Here is a 13549-nt window from a genome sequence, read left to right as displayed (position 1 = left end):
GACAAAATTGGATGGGTTTCTCTTTGGAGCCTGTTCTTCAAATTGCCCTTAAGAATGAATTGTGTGGCTGAATTATTGCCTTGATAGTGCTCCCAGCCTGGTGGAGGGCAATGAATCTTCTCAGTCTCCTACATGGCAGGGCTGCACACTAACAACAAGGCAAATGCCCTTGGTTTCCATCCTCATAGGACAAGCTGTGTTTTTCTGCCATCATTTCCAATGCTGTAAGAGTGGAACCTTCTCTGGGCTGGGGGTGGTCACTTTACCAGGGTCTGAGTGATTCTGCGAAGAGTACAGGGAATGGAGTCCTGTGAACAGCACCTCAGTGGAAATGTTGCCAGCAGGAAACCTGAAGAGTCTCCTGCACCCGCTATCTCCGGAGTGGACAGTTGTTTCTATATCTCATTTCTTATGATGGCTGGCATGCTGCCCCGATTCCTTGTCAGGCAGTATCACCCCCACTGCTTGGTGGCTCTGCCTGTCCTGGCTGTGGTGGTGATCAGTGCAATGGCAGGTCTAGGGTTGCCAACCGTCCCAGCTCCGTGCTGCTCCCTGAAGTAGCCGGCATGTCCGGCAGCGGCTCCTAGGAGGAGGCGCGGCAGGGGGTGTCTGTGTGCTGCCCCTGCCCCCAGGGCAGACTCCGTAGTGCCTATTGGCCAGGAATGGGGAACTGTGCCCACTGGGAGCCTTGGGGGTGGTGCTTGCAGGCAGGGGCAGCACGGAGAGCTGCCTGGCTGCCTGTGAGCCTAGGAGCCACTGCCAGACTTGCCGCTGCTTCCGGGAGCCGCCTGAGGTAAGCACTGCCTGGCCGGAGCCCGCACCCCAAACCCTCTCTTGTACCCCAGCCCCTCCCACACCCAAACTCCCTCCTGGAGCCCGCACCCCAACCCCCCTGCCCCAGCCTGGTGAAAGTGAGTGAGGGTGGGGGAGAGTGAGTGATGGGGGGGGGCTGGAGTGAGTGGGGGTGGTGCCTTAGAAAAGGGGCAGGGCAGGGGTGTGGCCTTGGGCAGAGGGTGGGGCACGAGTGTTTGGGTTTGTGCGATTAGACAGCTGGCAACCCTAGGCAGGCCTGTTTTGGGAAAGGCTATGGGGGCAGAGCAGAGAGGGCAATAAAGACTCAGGTCTGCCTCTGGGAGCAGCCTGGGGTGCTGCACGCAGGGCTGTGTTCCTGATGCGGGGGCAAGCTGAGATTCTTATGATTTTATTCGTATCTCTCTCAGAGCCCTTTGAGGGAGGATTGTGGATATGAAGCTGAGGATTGGCTGTCAGTCATACATCAGGGTGGGCCCTGCTTCCAAACCTCCTTCCTGTGACATGTCACTTTGTCACCCCACCCCCCAACAATGAGCATTGTGCAGCTACATGTGTCCCCTGTGCTTAAATCTGTATTACAGAGCCCTAGCCAAGTCTGCTTCCCCTCCAGCCTCAACTGGGCTGAGACAGTAAGGGAAATGATGTGTGTGGCCCACAGGAAATGGTGCTATTCTAGACACCATCCCCTCTACCTTCTGCAGAGGCCATTACATTATTGCTCGCGCTCATTCTCTCTCACCCGGCGAGTCCCACTTCTGAAACCTGTGTTGCTGCAGAAGGCTTCCTGGGAGGGAGGGGGACAGATGTGGTGCCGCTCATTAACTCCAGCCTCCACAGTTGTTGTCTGATGATAACACTAACAAAAGCTCTCCAGCCCCTGCTCGAGGTGTTTGTGGGCTCCCCTTCTGCTACTCAGACAACCTCTTCTTGAGTAGCAGTTGCTCAGCAGAGGGTTTATAAGAGACAGAGGACTCTACTGATCTCTAAAGTGCTGATGGGTCCTATGGTCCCAGGGCCGTGAACCTAACCAGAAGCATCAAAGCCAGGCCCTATTGCCCTGAAAGACATGAACTGCTTGTACCTTTCGGTGGGGCTGTGGCTTTCTGCACACAGGACAGTGATGAGCTTTGGGGAGTCTCAGCCAGGCCTTAGCTAGCTAGAAGGATGGCTATTTTGATGGGGAGGCAGCTGTTACAGGGACTCTGAGGATACCCTGGATAGTGGGCGTGAACAGTTAAAATGGCAAAGGTAGCCTGCATTGCAGGTCAACATCTGCTTACTCCCCTTTGCACCCTGCCATCTTACCCAGAGATGCAGCAGCTGAAACCGGAGGCTGTAAGTAACTTACTCCATTCTGGTGTACTGTGACATTCGCTATAGCACTAGCCACAGTTCTGAGCATCGTGGTGCCTGTTTCTTGTATTTGCCCGGCTGTTCACACACACTGACGGCCACGCCTCCAAACTCCTTTCACACTCTGGGACTAGTCTCTAGCTTCGTGTTCTCAATTTCTTTGTTTCATTCACAGGCTCTGATCCAGCTGCCACCCTACATCTCTCAGTGTGAGGAGGTTCTTCAGTTCTTTGAGACAAGACCCGAAGACCTTAATCCCCCCAAAGAGTAAGTTGGTTACAACAAGCTAGTGGGGTTGCTCTGCAGAATTGCTGTGGTAGTGGTTGCATCCCCTGCCGCAGATAAAACCCCCTTGAGCACGGTGACATTCAGAAGGCAATCTGAGATCCATGAACAAATCCCCAACCTGCCTGTGAATGTAATGTTCAAGAAAGGTGCTGTTTTGAGATCCCTGGAGAGTGAAGTTCTTTGTTTAGTTACAGAGCCAGGGCCATGCAAGCTTTCTTCACACATGCTCCCTACCAGTGCACTCAGCCTTCCCCTGGAATGTCCACTGCTAGTGATGAGGTGGAAGTTTTTTCTCCAGGAGCCACTGAAACCTTGGCCTCAGTGCTGAGCTTGCCAGCCCTGATGCCACTTCATGCTAATAGTGGTGCTGGTTTTTCTGATAGTCACTTGGGAAACCCAAACTCTTTTCCTGTAGGAACTGCCAAGCAGGCATCAGACAGGAGCGACTTCCAGTTATTAATGATCTCTGCCTAGAGAGAAAGACTCTCCCTTTGCCAGTCCCCTGAGCCATCCACAACAATGCCTGACTCTTGCTTTCCATTGGAAACAAGGAACATGTGCAGGGATTCTTGCATGTCTTACGCAACCCTATGTAGTTACCAGTCTTGTGACTATGAGCTACTTGTTCCAGCCCCTATTAATCACCCGGAGCATAAATACAAACACCATCTTCCCTCTCTGTCCTCTTGCTTCTCTCCTTAGATTGTGTTTGCAGCTCTACCTAAGGTTAAGCAATGGGGGAAGATTGACTGATTGTGCAAGAAAAGGCACTAAAATATTTTGACATTGTTTTGCATTGCATGGAGGGTGGGGGGGATTAAAAGGATTTTGTTTTTCTTTGTGAAGGAACATCAAGTTTTGCATGTCTCCTATTAAGTGCTGTGCTTGTTCCTTTTGTAACTTTCCCCAACCTTTACCTTATTTATTTCTTTTTCTCCTTGGCTTCCTGTTTTTATTTTCTTGTCTTGTCATCATTCCTTCCCTAGCCAGCAGACACTTGATTAGATTGGTCTGAGGGCCCCAGAGTCCATTAACTAATAGCTTGCTGTCAGCTGGCATTCCCATCCAGCCTGCCCAAGCTATTGTTCACCCGTTAACCTTTCACCCCTTCGGTCATCCATCAGCTAATGGAACAGCATGGGAGTGAGTGAGAGACGTAAGAAGGCTGATTTGCATGAGCAGTATCTCATGAACATCTAGGAATCTGCTGGGGCAAGGGGCTTGGGATTCCCAGTGTTCCTGGTGTTGGGAGGACGGGGTGGTCTCTGTGATTGTGCCAACATTGACAGGTTCTATTATGGACAGTTTATAAATAAAATCAGGATTCTCTGGATGGCGTTTGATTGTCAGATCCACCCAGTGAACCCATTGGTGAAACATGCGCACAGATGGTGCCTTTTGAGGGGGGAGGGAGAGGATTGTCATTCCCCCTTTCTTCTTTTATGGACCCCATTACCCACCCTTGCCTGATCTGTGGGTTATGAACTTGGCGTAGGGTATGGAGGCTGTCACAAAAACAAGGGGCCAATTCAAATGTATAGAACCCCAGGAGACACATCTTAAAAAAAGCTGAAACAGTGTGGGGTGGCAGCTCCTTAAAAGGAGCTTTGTCTCCCACGTTAGCGCCCCAGCTGGCTCTGCTCTGGAGGTATTGCTCCTGCAGGCCTGGCATGTAAAAATTTCTCCCCTGCTCCCAACTTTCTTCTTCTCTGCACCTGATGTGTGCTCATTTGAGGGAGCTACACAGGAAGGAAAACAAAGGGACTGACTGAAATGTAAACAAAGCTGTGTGCTTTGGAGTGTCCCTTACAACACCCTGGTTTGTGTGTATCTCCCAGCACCTATACATAGCCCCACTCACATGTGGCACATGCTGCATGTGTTTTGCTTGCATTTATAAAGGTTTGGCTGTTGCAGCAAATGCCAGATTAACTGCTCTTGGTGCCGTGCAGTTTGGGAGTGAGATTGGAGTCGTGCCGCATTTTGAGCTGTTATAGAATTAGCCAACGCAGCATGGTCGCTTCTCCCCATGTGCTGTCCTTTCATGGGGAGGAGAAGAGGGCTTAACAGACCTCTCCAGTCCATTCTCCTCCAGCAGTGAGCTGCTGTGGTGTCTCAAGGACGTCTCTGTTGTGTTTCATATCCCAGCCTGAATGCTCCAAGGGTATTTATTAGCTACAATTCAAAATGTTAATGAATAAAAGCCCTTGAGGCTCTCCTCTGGCGAGATTGGTGGGAGCCATTTTGCCAGCCCCACGTGGACAGGCTGCCAGGTTGCCAATAGCGATGTAAAATCAGGGCCAGATGGCTGGGGTGGATCCAATATAGTGGTGTGCCTGGGGTTTGGACGGATGTCATCATTCATAAAAGAGATAAATACTTTCTCTGGGAAGTTGAAAGGGAGCCAGGCCATGAAAGAAATAAGAAGGCGGCTTTTTATGCAGTGGCGGCTGGGAGGCGAAAAATGGATAGGTCAGCACACTCTGTGCCAAGCAAAGCTGTCATTCTGGTGGCACCACTGGCCCCCTGATTGCCTACCCCCTTCCCTCTGCAGCCTCTGGTTGAGGGAAAGTCCCCTTCTGCTCTCATTAATGGCTTGGCGCCTGTTCCTGGTCTCATGGCAAAAAACACATTTACTTCAATGGGAGCAAAGTCTGTTGAGAGGAGGAGCTCTGGTGTCTTTGGGGCTGCATGTGGCACCTACCTTCCTGGTTTTCTGGGCAGGGATAGAGATCCACCTGCTTCGTACCACCCACAGACCTGGAGCCAAATTTTAGAGTGGTGTCAGCAGGTACATTTCCATGAAGCTGGATCTCCTCATGCTGGTGGTGAATTTAGTCACTGCGGAGGGTAGCATTTTGGGATGGAAGGAGGTTGTGTGGCCATCCCTCCATCTATCTGTTTGTAGCCTCCAGTAGTTTGTGCTCCTCTTGTTGCTGCCTTTGGTGAGTCAATTCTCCACATTCAGGAGTTGCTCCTGAATCCCCTTAGGCCTCTTCTGCATGAGATATTTCTTCCATACAGTTTCCCACTATTGCTACCAGTGATTCAGCTCCAGCAGTGGCAACTGTGATGGGAGCACTAATGTTGACAGGCCCCTGGTGGCTGCCAGCCACTAACCACTGTTTATTCTAACCCTTCCTTAACCCGTAGCTCAGACCCTCGGGCCTGCTGTGCACACACGATCCCATCGCTGGTAGGAGCAAAAGTGGAAAATTGCATGAGCGGGGAAAAAAGAGGCTAGTGTAGAAATGGCTTAGTGCCCATCCCTCTCTCCTTCCCTCTCCATTTCTTCCAGTTGGACACTGGGACAAAGCCTGAGGTGGAGCCTGTTGCATCTCTAATAGTTTGGAGGAGGTGAAGCGATTTGAGTTTTTACCCCAATGTACAAGCTGCCTCCATACCATGGAGGGACCACTCCTAATGGTGAGAAGGGAGTTGAGTCCCCATTGCCCATCTCGTACTTGGAACCTCTGGACTGAAACCCACCTACTTACTTCACATACAATTCTGCCCAGCGAAATGAGTGAAGGAATGGTGGCTGTAGCTCTGGGTCCCACAGGATTGGTTGGGGCTGGGAGGAGGAGCCAATCAGGACAGAAGGAACTCATGTGGCATGACGAAATAAACGCTTTGCAGGCCTGACATCACATGGATTCTAGAGAAGTGGGTTTTTCTCTCAATTGTTAGGATGAAAATCCTGTTGAAACTGCAGCCCTCGAAAGAGGAAGTCATTGGATTCTTGTGCCTGACGTGCGCCGTGAGAACTGTGATGGGGGGTACATGGGGGATTAGTCTTTCCTCATTTGAAAGAGCTTTCTGGTGGCATAAGAGAGTTCCCGTAGTGAGGCTGTGAAAGTCCTGGGCAGGAAGCCATTGCTAAATTAAGAGATTCAGCTGCTAATGATCCTCGCCAGCTGAACCTCAAGGCTCCCAGCATGCAGGAGCCTGGTTAACTCTACAGTGAAGAAATACCCAAAGTGATTGTTAAAATAATCCCCTGCTCTGTACAAGGGGGAAGCATCAGGGGAAAAGATTAGTCACCCTGATAGCTTTCCATCCATTCTCTTGAGGAACTTCCTGTCTCCTGGCCACATCTAATAAACAAGCAAGGGGGCATCCGCAGTCAGGGTCCGTTCTCTTGGGTGCTTGGTTATCCCAATAATATTCATGAGGGGAGACTTTCACTCTTAAAGAGACACTATCAGTCTTAATAGACATGAAGTGATCCATTTCTTCCACCCCTTCTCTCTAATGTTATCTTTGGGAGGTAAACGGGATTTTCCCCCTTTCACCATGTCTGTCTGTCTCTCTTCAACATATTTGCAGTGTTGTTGTAGCCAGGTTGGTGCCAGGTCTGAGAGAGACAAGGTAGGTGAGTTGATCTCCTTTATTGGACCAACTTCTGTTGGTGGTAAAGGGACAAACTTTAGAGCTTCACAGCAGCTCTTCTTCAGGACTGGGAAAGGTTACTAGAGTGTCTAAGCTAAATACAAGTTGAGACAGACAATCTGGTTGCCTTCCCCAGACCTGTGAAGGAGCTCTGTTAAGCTTGAAAGCTTGTTCCTCTTCCACCAACAGAAGGTGATCCAATAAAAGATATTATCTTATCTACTTTATCTTCAGCATGACTTCTGAAGTGGAGGATTAAAAGGCTGGTTTGTGCTCCCAATGCAATAATGGTGTGTTAATAAAAACACAGCTCTTAAAACAGGGCCAGCAGTGGTCAAGACAGGTCATTCTTTAAATAGCCTTTAATGACTTGGTCCCTTTAAGAAGTGAGATAAGGGCTGAAGTGGAGTTTGCCTCGCTAAAATTTTTGAAGTATTATCTGTATCTAATCTGCAGCCAGAGCTCCTCCCTCTTTTGTGTAGGGTCTTTGAGGAGGAGAGGTGCTCTGGACCTGCAAGTAGAACCTGAACCTTTTTGATAATGTGATCAAATCTATGCTTGTTCTGTTTCTGGAATGAATGTCCAGAATTCCAGACACCAGTTGCCAGAGCCCTGAACCAGGAGCCTGGCTGGCAAGCTGAGTTCTGCTTTTAGTTCCTTGCCTAAGTTATTTGCCTTTCTCAGCCTGTGCCATGTGTTTGTATGTACCATCCAGACTTACATACATGGTGTCAGAGAACCACAGTCCTTTTAGCCTGCTGGGCTGTGACTGGGTGGGTATGTGGTGCAAGCAGAGAAACCTCAAATCTATTTTACCTACTTTATATGCATCCCTCCCCTGTTGCTGAGCAAACAACATCCTTCAGGAAAAGCACTGTGCAAATTGTTTTGGCCACAGGCTGCTGGCCATTCTGATCTTCAAAGTCATTTGCTCATATCAGGTACTGATCACCTCTGTGCATGAATATTAGCCCCTGGATGCAGAGATTCCTTGGGAGTAGTTCTTGACAACTTGTGCTAGCGTTTAGAACCTCTGAAGATGTTCCACTGGTTACAGCTCTGTTAGCTTCACCACATAATCAACTTGTAGGCAAATGATAACTAATACAAAGCCTCCTTTAGAATTTCCAGTTCCCATTGTTTGCCTGGGGTTTTTCTGTGCCTGTTGCATCGAGGGTCTGAGAAACTTGAAAGCCACTAAGGGAAGCTGCCTCTCCAGTGCCTCCTACCCTGATTTGCCACCAAAGGCAGCAGAAATTTAAATGGAAATCAAATTCCAACTCCCACTTACATTAAAAATCCTACATTGCAAATGCTGAGCATTTCACTAAGGTTTGTGTGCACCTGATATGTAGGGCTGCCTTCCCTCCAGTCCTCTCCCGCATTACTAGGAACATCTCATCTTTAACAAGGTTATCCTGCCTCCTGCAAGTCTTGTTATCTCTGAATCTCTAAATTCCTTTTAGACCCTTGTAAATCATTATCAATGTGTGGAGGCAATGCCCCAAACACCATTGTGTTGACAAGGGGATGTGCATCACAGCCTATGTACACACTACCACTTACCTTGGTATAAGTTATGTCACTCGGGGTGGGGGGGGAATAAGCCACTCCTTGAGCGATGTAAGTTGCATTGATCTAAGCGCCGATGTAGACAGCGCTATGTCCATGGGAGAGCTTCTGCCGACAGAGCTACCGCCGCTCACGGGGACTGGAGAGCTCTCTCCCATCGGCTGAGAGCATCTGCACTAGCAGTGTTACAATCTCTGTAGTGTAGCCATAGCCCTGGTGATAATTCTACTGGCACCCCTCAAGCTCAGGCCCCAGGTAAATGTCCCCTGCTCTTCCCTACAAGTCAGCCTATGGCTGATAGTTTCCATTTGAATGGAGTGTTGCAGAAGAACAGCTAATCTCTGAGAATGTGGTTGGGCTCATTGCTGGTGTGGTGTACGGGGTACGGAGGGGAGACAAGCTAATGGAGAGGGACTGATCGACTGTAGCACCCATGGCTTCTTCCAATCCTGAATGCAGGGAGGCCCGTATTGAGAGAGCATGGAGATGGCCAAGCTGAAGTTTCTGAGAGACAGATAGCAGACAGAATCCCTTCGGGCTGCTGCTCTGGAAGGAGCAAAGTGCTGTAATTGGCGGGTGTTGCCTGCAGCAGCCCAGGACGGAAGGCGCATGATAATGAGCGGTGACCTGACCAGACGATGAAGGCCTATTCCACTAACGAGGTTATGCCTGGTGGCGACTTCAGCAACCCTTCATTATTTTATTAATTCAGAAGCTCTGGCGCTGCATGCTCTGATGGAAGCTGGAATGATAACTGCAGTAAGTGATTGCTTCCTGCAGCCAGCCTGACAGGGAGTACAGGCACTAAGTAGTGCCAATAAATCAGAGGTGGGAGAGCCAGCGAGAGAATGGGGCCACAATAAGAGTCAGGGCTGATGTGAGCTGAATGTACAAAGTTTATTTTACATGTTGTGCTCGAAAGGTCCTGGTTCAGGCTGCTGGGATGGAAGCAGTCAGGAGATAAAGCTAGAATGTTTGAGCTCGCTCCAAAGCAGCAGAAGGGATACAATGTTCCACACGTAGAACAGGGAACAAAACCTTTTCCTCCTCCCCCTTTAATCCCAGCGGCAAACATGTAGCTAGTTTCTACTGGCAGCATGTTCCTGCTCTTTCTTCCCTCAATAGCTTTGCATGTGTTCGTCCACCTTCATGGAAATGCTAGTGGCTGTACTGCACCCCTCAGACACAAGGTCTGCCTATCTGCCCTGACCTGGCTGGCACTGGGGGGCAAGTTGGGTGTAGTGTCTCAGGCCTGATCCCAGTAGGTACAGGGGTGGGAAGGGAGTGTCCTTGGATCTTTGTGAAGGATGCTGGGGTCCCTCCTGCAAGGTGGGGTGCAGAGTGTTTTGGAGGAGAACATCTTGGTACCCTGGTATCCTTATCAATATGGTAGAGTCCATTACATGGTAATTAATATTGGTTTGCGTAAGGGCTCTCATTGGCCAGTTGGACCTATTCAGGGGCATCTGAGACATGTCCTGGTATCCAGAGAAGTCATAGCTGGAGAAATGAATGGACTCTGCTGCAAACAGACAGCAGTGCTGGGGTGTAAGTGAGTGTACTGCAGGAGCAGAGACTGGAACAATCAACTCCAAAACCACAATCTCCAACACTTCAATGAAAGGCGATCTCCCTAGATGGCAGTCGTGGCAGTAGGGGTAAGTCCCTTATGGGACAGAGGCCAACATCCCTCACTCCTACCCCTAAAGTCAGAATGCTACAGTGGGATCTTATCACTGAAATTAAAGAACTGGAAATAACTATAGGGTGGTCCCTGTTCTAACAGGGCAGCCTCTTGGAGCTGGAATTGAGTTTGGTTTAGACCAAATCTGCAGTGGGAGCAGAAGCATGCTAGTGGCATCTCTGGTTAACAATGGGGGTGGCTTGCAGGATTGTAGCACAGATTTTTTTTACCCAGTGTCGACATGGATTCTGTTCTTTCCTCTGAGGACATGCTCTAAACACCAGCTTCCATAGGCTAGAGCACCAACATGTCCAAGAGCCCTGTCTGCACTGGTTGGATAAATGTTGTGAGAACCCTGTTAGCCCCAGCCATGCTTGGACAGGATAACAAGCGAACCACTTCCTCATGGATGTTTTATGGCACTTGTGTTACAAAATGATTCCTTTTAAAAAGTTCCAATTTTTCTATAGGAACTGTTTTTCCTAGTGGAATGAACGATGCTTCAAAAACACTTCCCCACCCCCTGCAAAATTGGGGGTAAGTGTGGGAATTGGTAATTAAAAAAAAAAAAAAAAGTTCTCTACTTGCAACACATCAATTCCAGGGTGCGTGTTCTGGTTCACAGCATATTCTAGATGCGAGAAGCAAAGTGGACTGACCAGAGAATACCCAACCCCAAGTAATACATCCCTGTTGACTTAAAACAGTAAATGAAGAGAGCTACCCATATTGTCCTGAGGACGTTCCCCACCATATTCCTGATCAGGACCTTGGAGCAATCAAAGAAACTAGAAAATCCATCTTGGGAGAGGACTTTGGGAGTTTAGTCAGTGCAGGCTGGATGCCCATGCAGTGCAGACGTTATTAGTAAAGCCCATAATCACGCACCTCACTATTGTGTCTCAGTGCATCAATTTAAAGAGCTCCTGGGAACCTGTGGGACAGTCCTGATTGCTGGGTTGAGTCAGCCCTGCTGTATGACCATTGTATGGATGTGGCTAAACGAGTTTCCCATTTCCCCTTTCACTGATTAGAAGAATCTCTGGCTTTCTAGAAGGCTTGTATGTGTGCTCCTGCCACCTGGCTTTCCCCAGTCAGTGGGGGAAGGGGAGATACTGCAGGCTGCTGGGAGCTTATTGCTGTTTCCTGTCTTGTCTGAGCTCTTGTTCTCTCTGAGGTGATGGGCTGGGATCTGCTCGTGTTCAAACCGGCCGCTCTTTGTGTTCCTGCCAAAGACATCCCAGCAGCAAAGTGAAATTGCAGCCCTTCCCTCCCTTATCCCGTCCCCCACCCCCCGACCCTCCCGAGCCCTCCTCATCCAGACAGAGCAGCCGGTGGAATGAGATGGAGGAGGATGAATTAGGGTAACACTTTTAGCAGATGATGATGGAAAAGGTAGTAACTCTCCCCTTCCAGCACCGTCCGGAGTCGGAGGAAATGCACATCACCCTCCTGCAAAAACTCATTGAGATCTATTCATAGCAATGCAATGCTGGCCTCACCACCCTCCTTTCTCCCCACAGCTCCATCCCCAGCAAACCGAGCTGCTTCCAGAGCAGGAGGGTAGCAGCTCGTGGTAGGCAGGCTGCTGGGGTGCACCTGGCTTTGCCTTCCAGCAGTGACCCAGTCTGCAAAGCCTAGAAGCCTGGGGGTAACTCGGCTCCTTATCACAGATGGCAGATAAGAAGCTGGAGGTGGGCAGGGAGCAGCGGCATATCCAGACAGGTGTTAAGAAGGAGAGGGAATGGAATTTGAAGATGATTGTTGATGAAATATCGGTTTTGTGTTGCCCTGTCTGGGTCTCTAACTCCCTCCCCCAGAGGCGAGGGTAACATTTTGTCAGCGGAAAGGCAACCTCTTCAGTCTCTGCCTAGGGCCAAAGAGAGGGTTAATCCAGGATGGTCTGAGCATGGGGGGGTGGGAGAGGTGACTGGGCAAGGAGGCTCCTGGTGAGTGGTTGTGGGAACAGTGAGAAGGGGAGGAGCACTCACCTTGGGCACTGGCCTAAGGAAATATGGCCCCGTGTGTTCCCTCCCCACCAGCATGTGCCTGGAATGGGGGAAGTGGATCTGGAGTGGTGAGGAGGGTGGGAACATCAGCCACAGAGTAAAGAAACAGGGCAAACCATGTTTGCAAAGCTCCTCCTTTCCCTTTGTGTTGTGACTTTAGACCACGTTAGCACCGAGGAGACCAGACATCCCAACTGTCCTGTGACTCTCGTGCCACCCTCTTTATTTGGGAGAGGGAGGTATACACACAGCGCCTGAGAAGAAGGAACTGGGAGGTGTCTCAGGGTCTGGCCTAGGAGGGGTTAAAACGTAGAAGTTCCCAATTGGTGCTTAGTGGTTTGGCTGAGGGTGGTTTCCACAGCCCCCCTCTCCCCTTGATCACCTGCTTCCTGTTAGGGCTGGGACAGGCTAGGCCAAGTGGAGGGCAGGGTCAGGGAGAGTTCCTTTGCGGGTACCTCTCGAGCTGTGACGTGGGCTCTGCGCTCACTCAGCAGATTGGAAACACATGTTGACAGGATGAAAGGCTGGTCTCTGAAGGCAGCAGACTGAGTCCCGGAATCACCCCAGCGCTTCAGGGAATAAAATTTTACATTTGCAATAATGAAGTTCTTAAAATGCTGATAAGTTTGATAGAAAACTCAGCAGAGCTCTGTCCTGGCTCCCTTTCTTACTGATCCTGGAGCTGCCTCGTCATTTGGCCTTAGACCAAGTGGGGAGGGGAGTTTTTCACAAGCGAAGGAAGTGGCTGTTTGGCCGCCCTATGCTTCTGGGGCCTCAGCCTCTCATGCAGTCTCAGCAACTCTTGGGCCTGCTGAATCTCACCTTCTAGCCGTGGTCAGGAAACTGCGAGCCTGGGGAAGGTCCCCTGTATTGTAAGGTTGGCCCTGTGGATGTTGTCATCCTTGGAAGCAAATGCGTGCGTGTGCATGCGTGTGTGTCTTACTCCTGCTTTAGGATAGAAAGAGTGATGCTTCATATGCACTCCTTCATCCAGACGGGCTAGGATGCACTTGTGGATTGGGAAGAGGGGTGGCTAAAAGGTAGGGTGATTATTATTAATTCATATTCTAGTAGTGTCTAGAGGCCCCAGAGGGGATCAGGGTTCCATTGTGCTAAGTGATGTAAAACAGTCTCTGTCCCCACAGACCTGTAATTACCACAAGTGTCAGGCATAGAGTTGCCCTCTTGGAAATATGGGCAGACAACTAGCAGTTGATTAACATGCTTTCAAATTTGCTTACAGGTAAAGCTGGCCAGGTGTCCCAGGTTACTGGGAACATACTGGTTTTGGGGGCCTGCCCTGGCATCCTGGGTGTTTTTTAAATGCCCTAGACGTTATTGTACTCACAGGGGAGTTGTGTATGGGCCCCACGGCGGAGTTAGCTGGACTCTGAGTTCCTTAGTAAAGTGAAAATGGTGGAAGTGAAACTGGAAGGCC

At 49.8% G+C, this 13549-nt stretch overlaps 1 protein-coding gene across 12 annotated transcripts in view; it reads left to right on the top strand.

Annotated features, from left to right (window-relative positions):
- The window catches only part of SH3PXD2B (SH3 and PX domains 2B), a 130101-nt gene that overhangs the window by 87947 nt on the left and 28605 nt on the right, over nt 1-13549 (top strand). For all 12 annotated transcript variants that reach the window (XM_039485402.1, XM_039485401.1, XM_039485404.1 and 9 more), the window contains one exon: nt 2342-2433. In XM_039485402.1, coding sequence (XP_039341336.1) covers nt 2342-2433 — 92 coding nt within the window. The remainder of the gene's footprint in view (nt 1-2341; nt 2434-13549) is intronic.

The sequence above is a fragment of the Mauremys reevesii genome, linkage group 8 (genome assembly GCF_016161935.1).
Source record: "Mauremys reevesii isolate NIE-2019 linkage group 8, ASM1616193v1, whole genome shotgun sequence".
Classification (NCBI taxonomy): Eukaryota; Metazoa; Chordata; order Testudines; family Geoemydidae; genus Mauremys; species Mauremys reevesii.
This window is presented reverse-complemented; position numbering and strand designations above follow the sequence as displayed.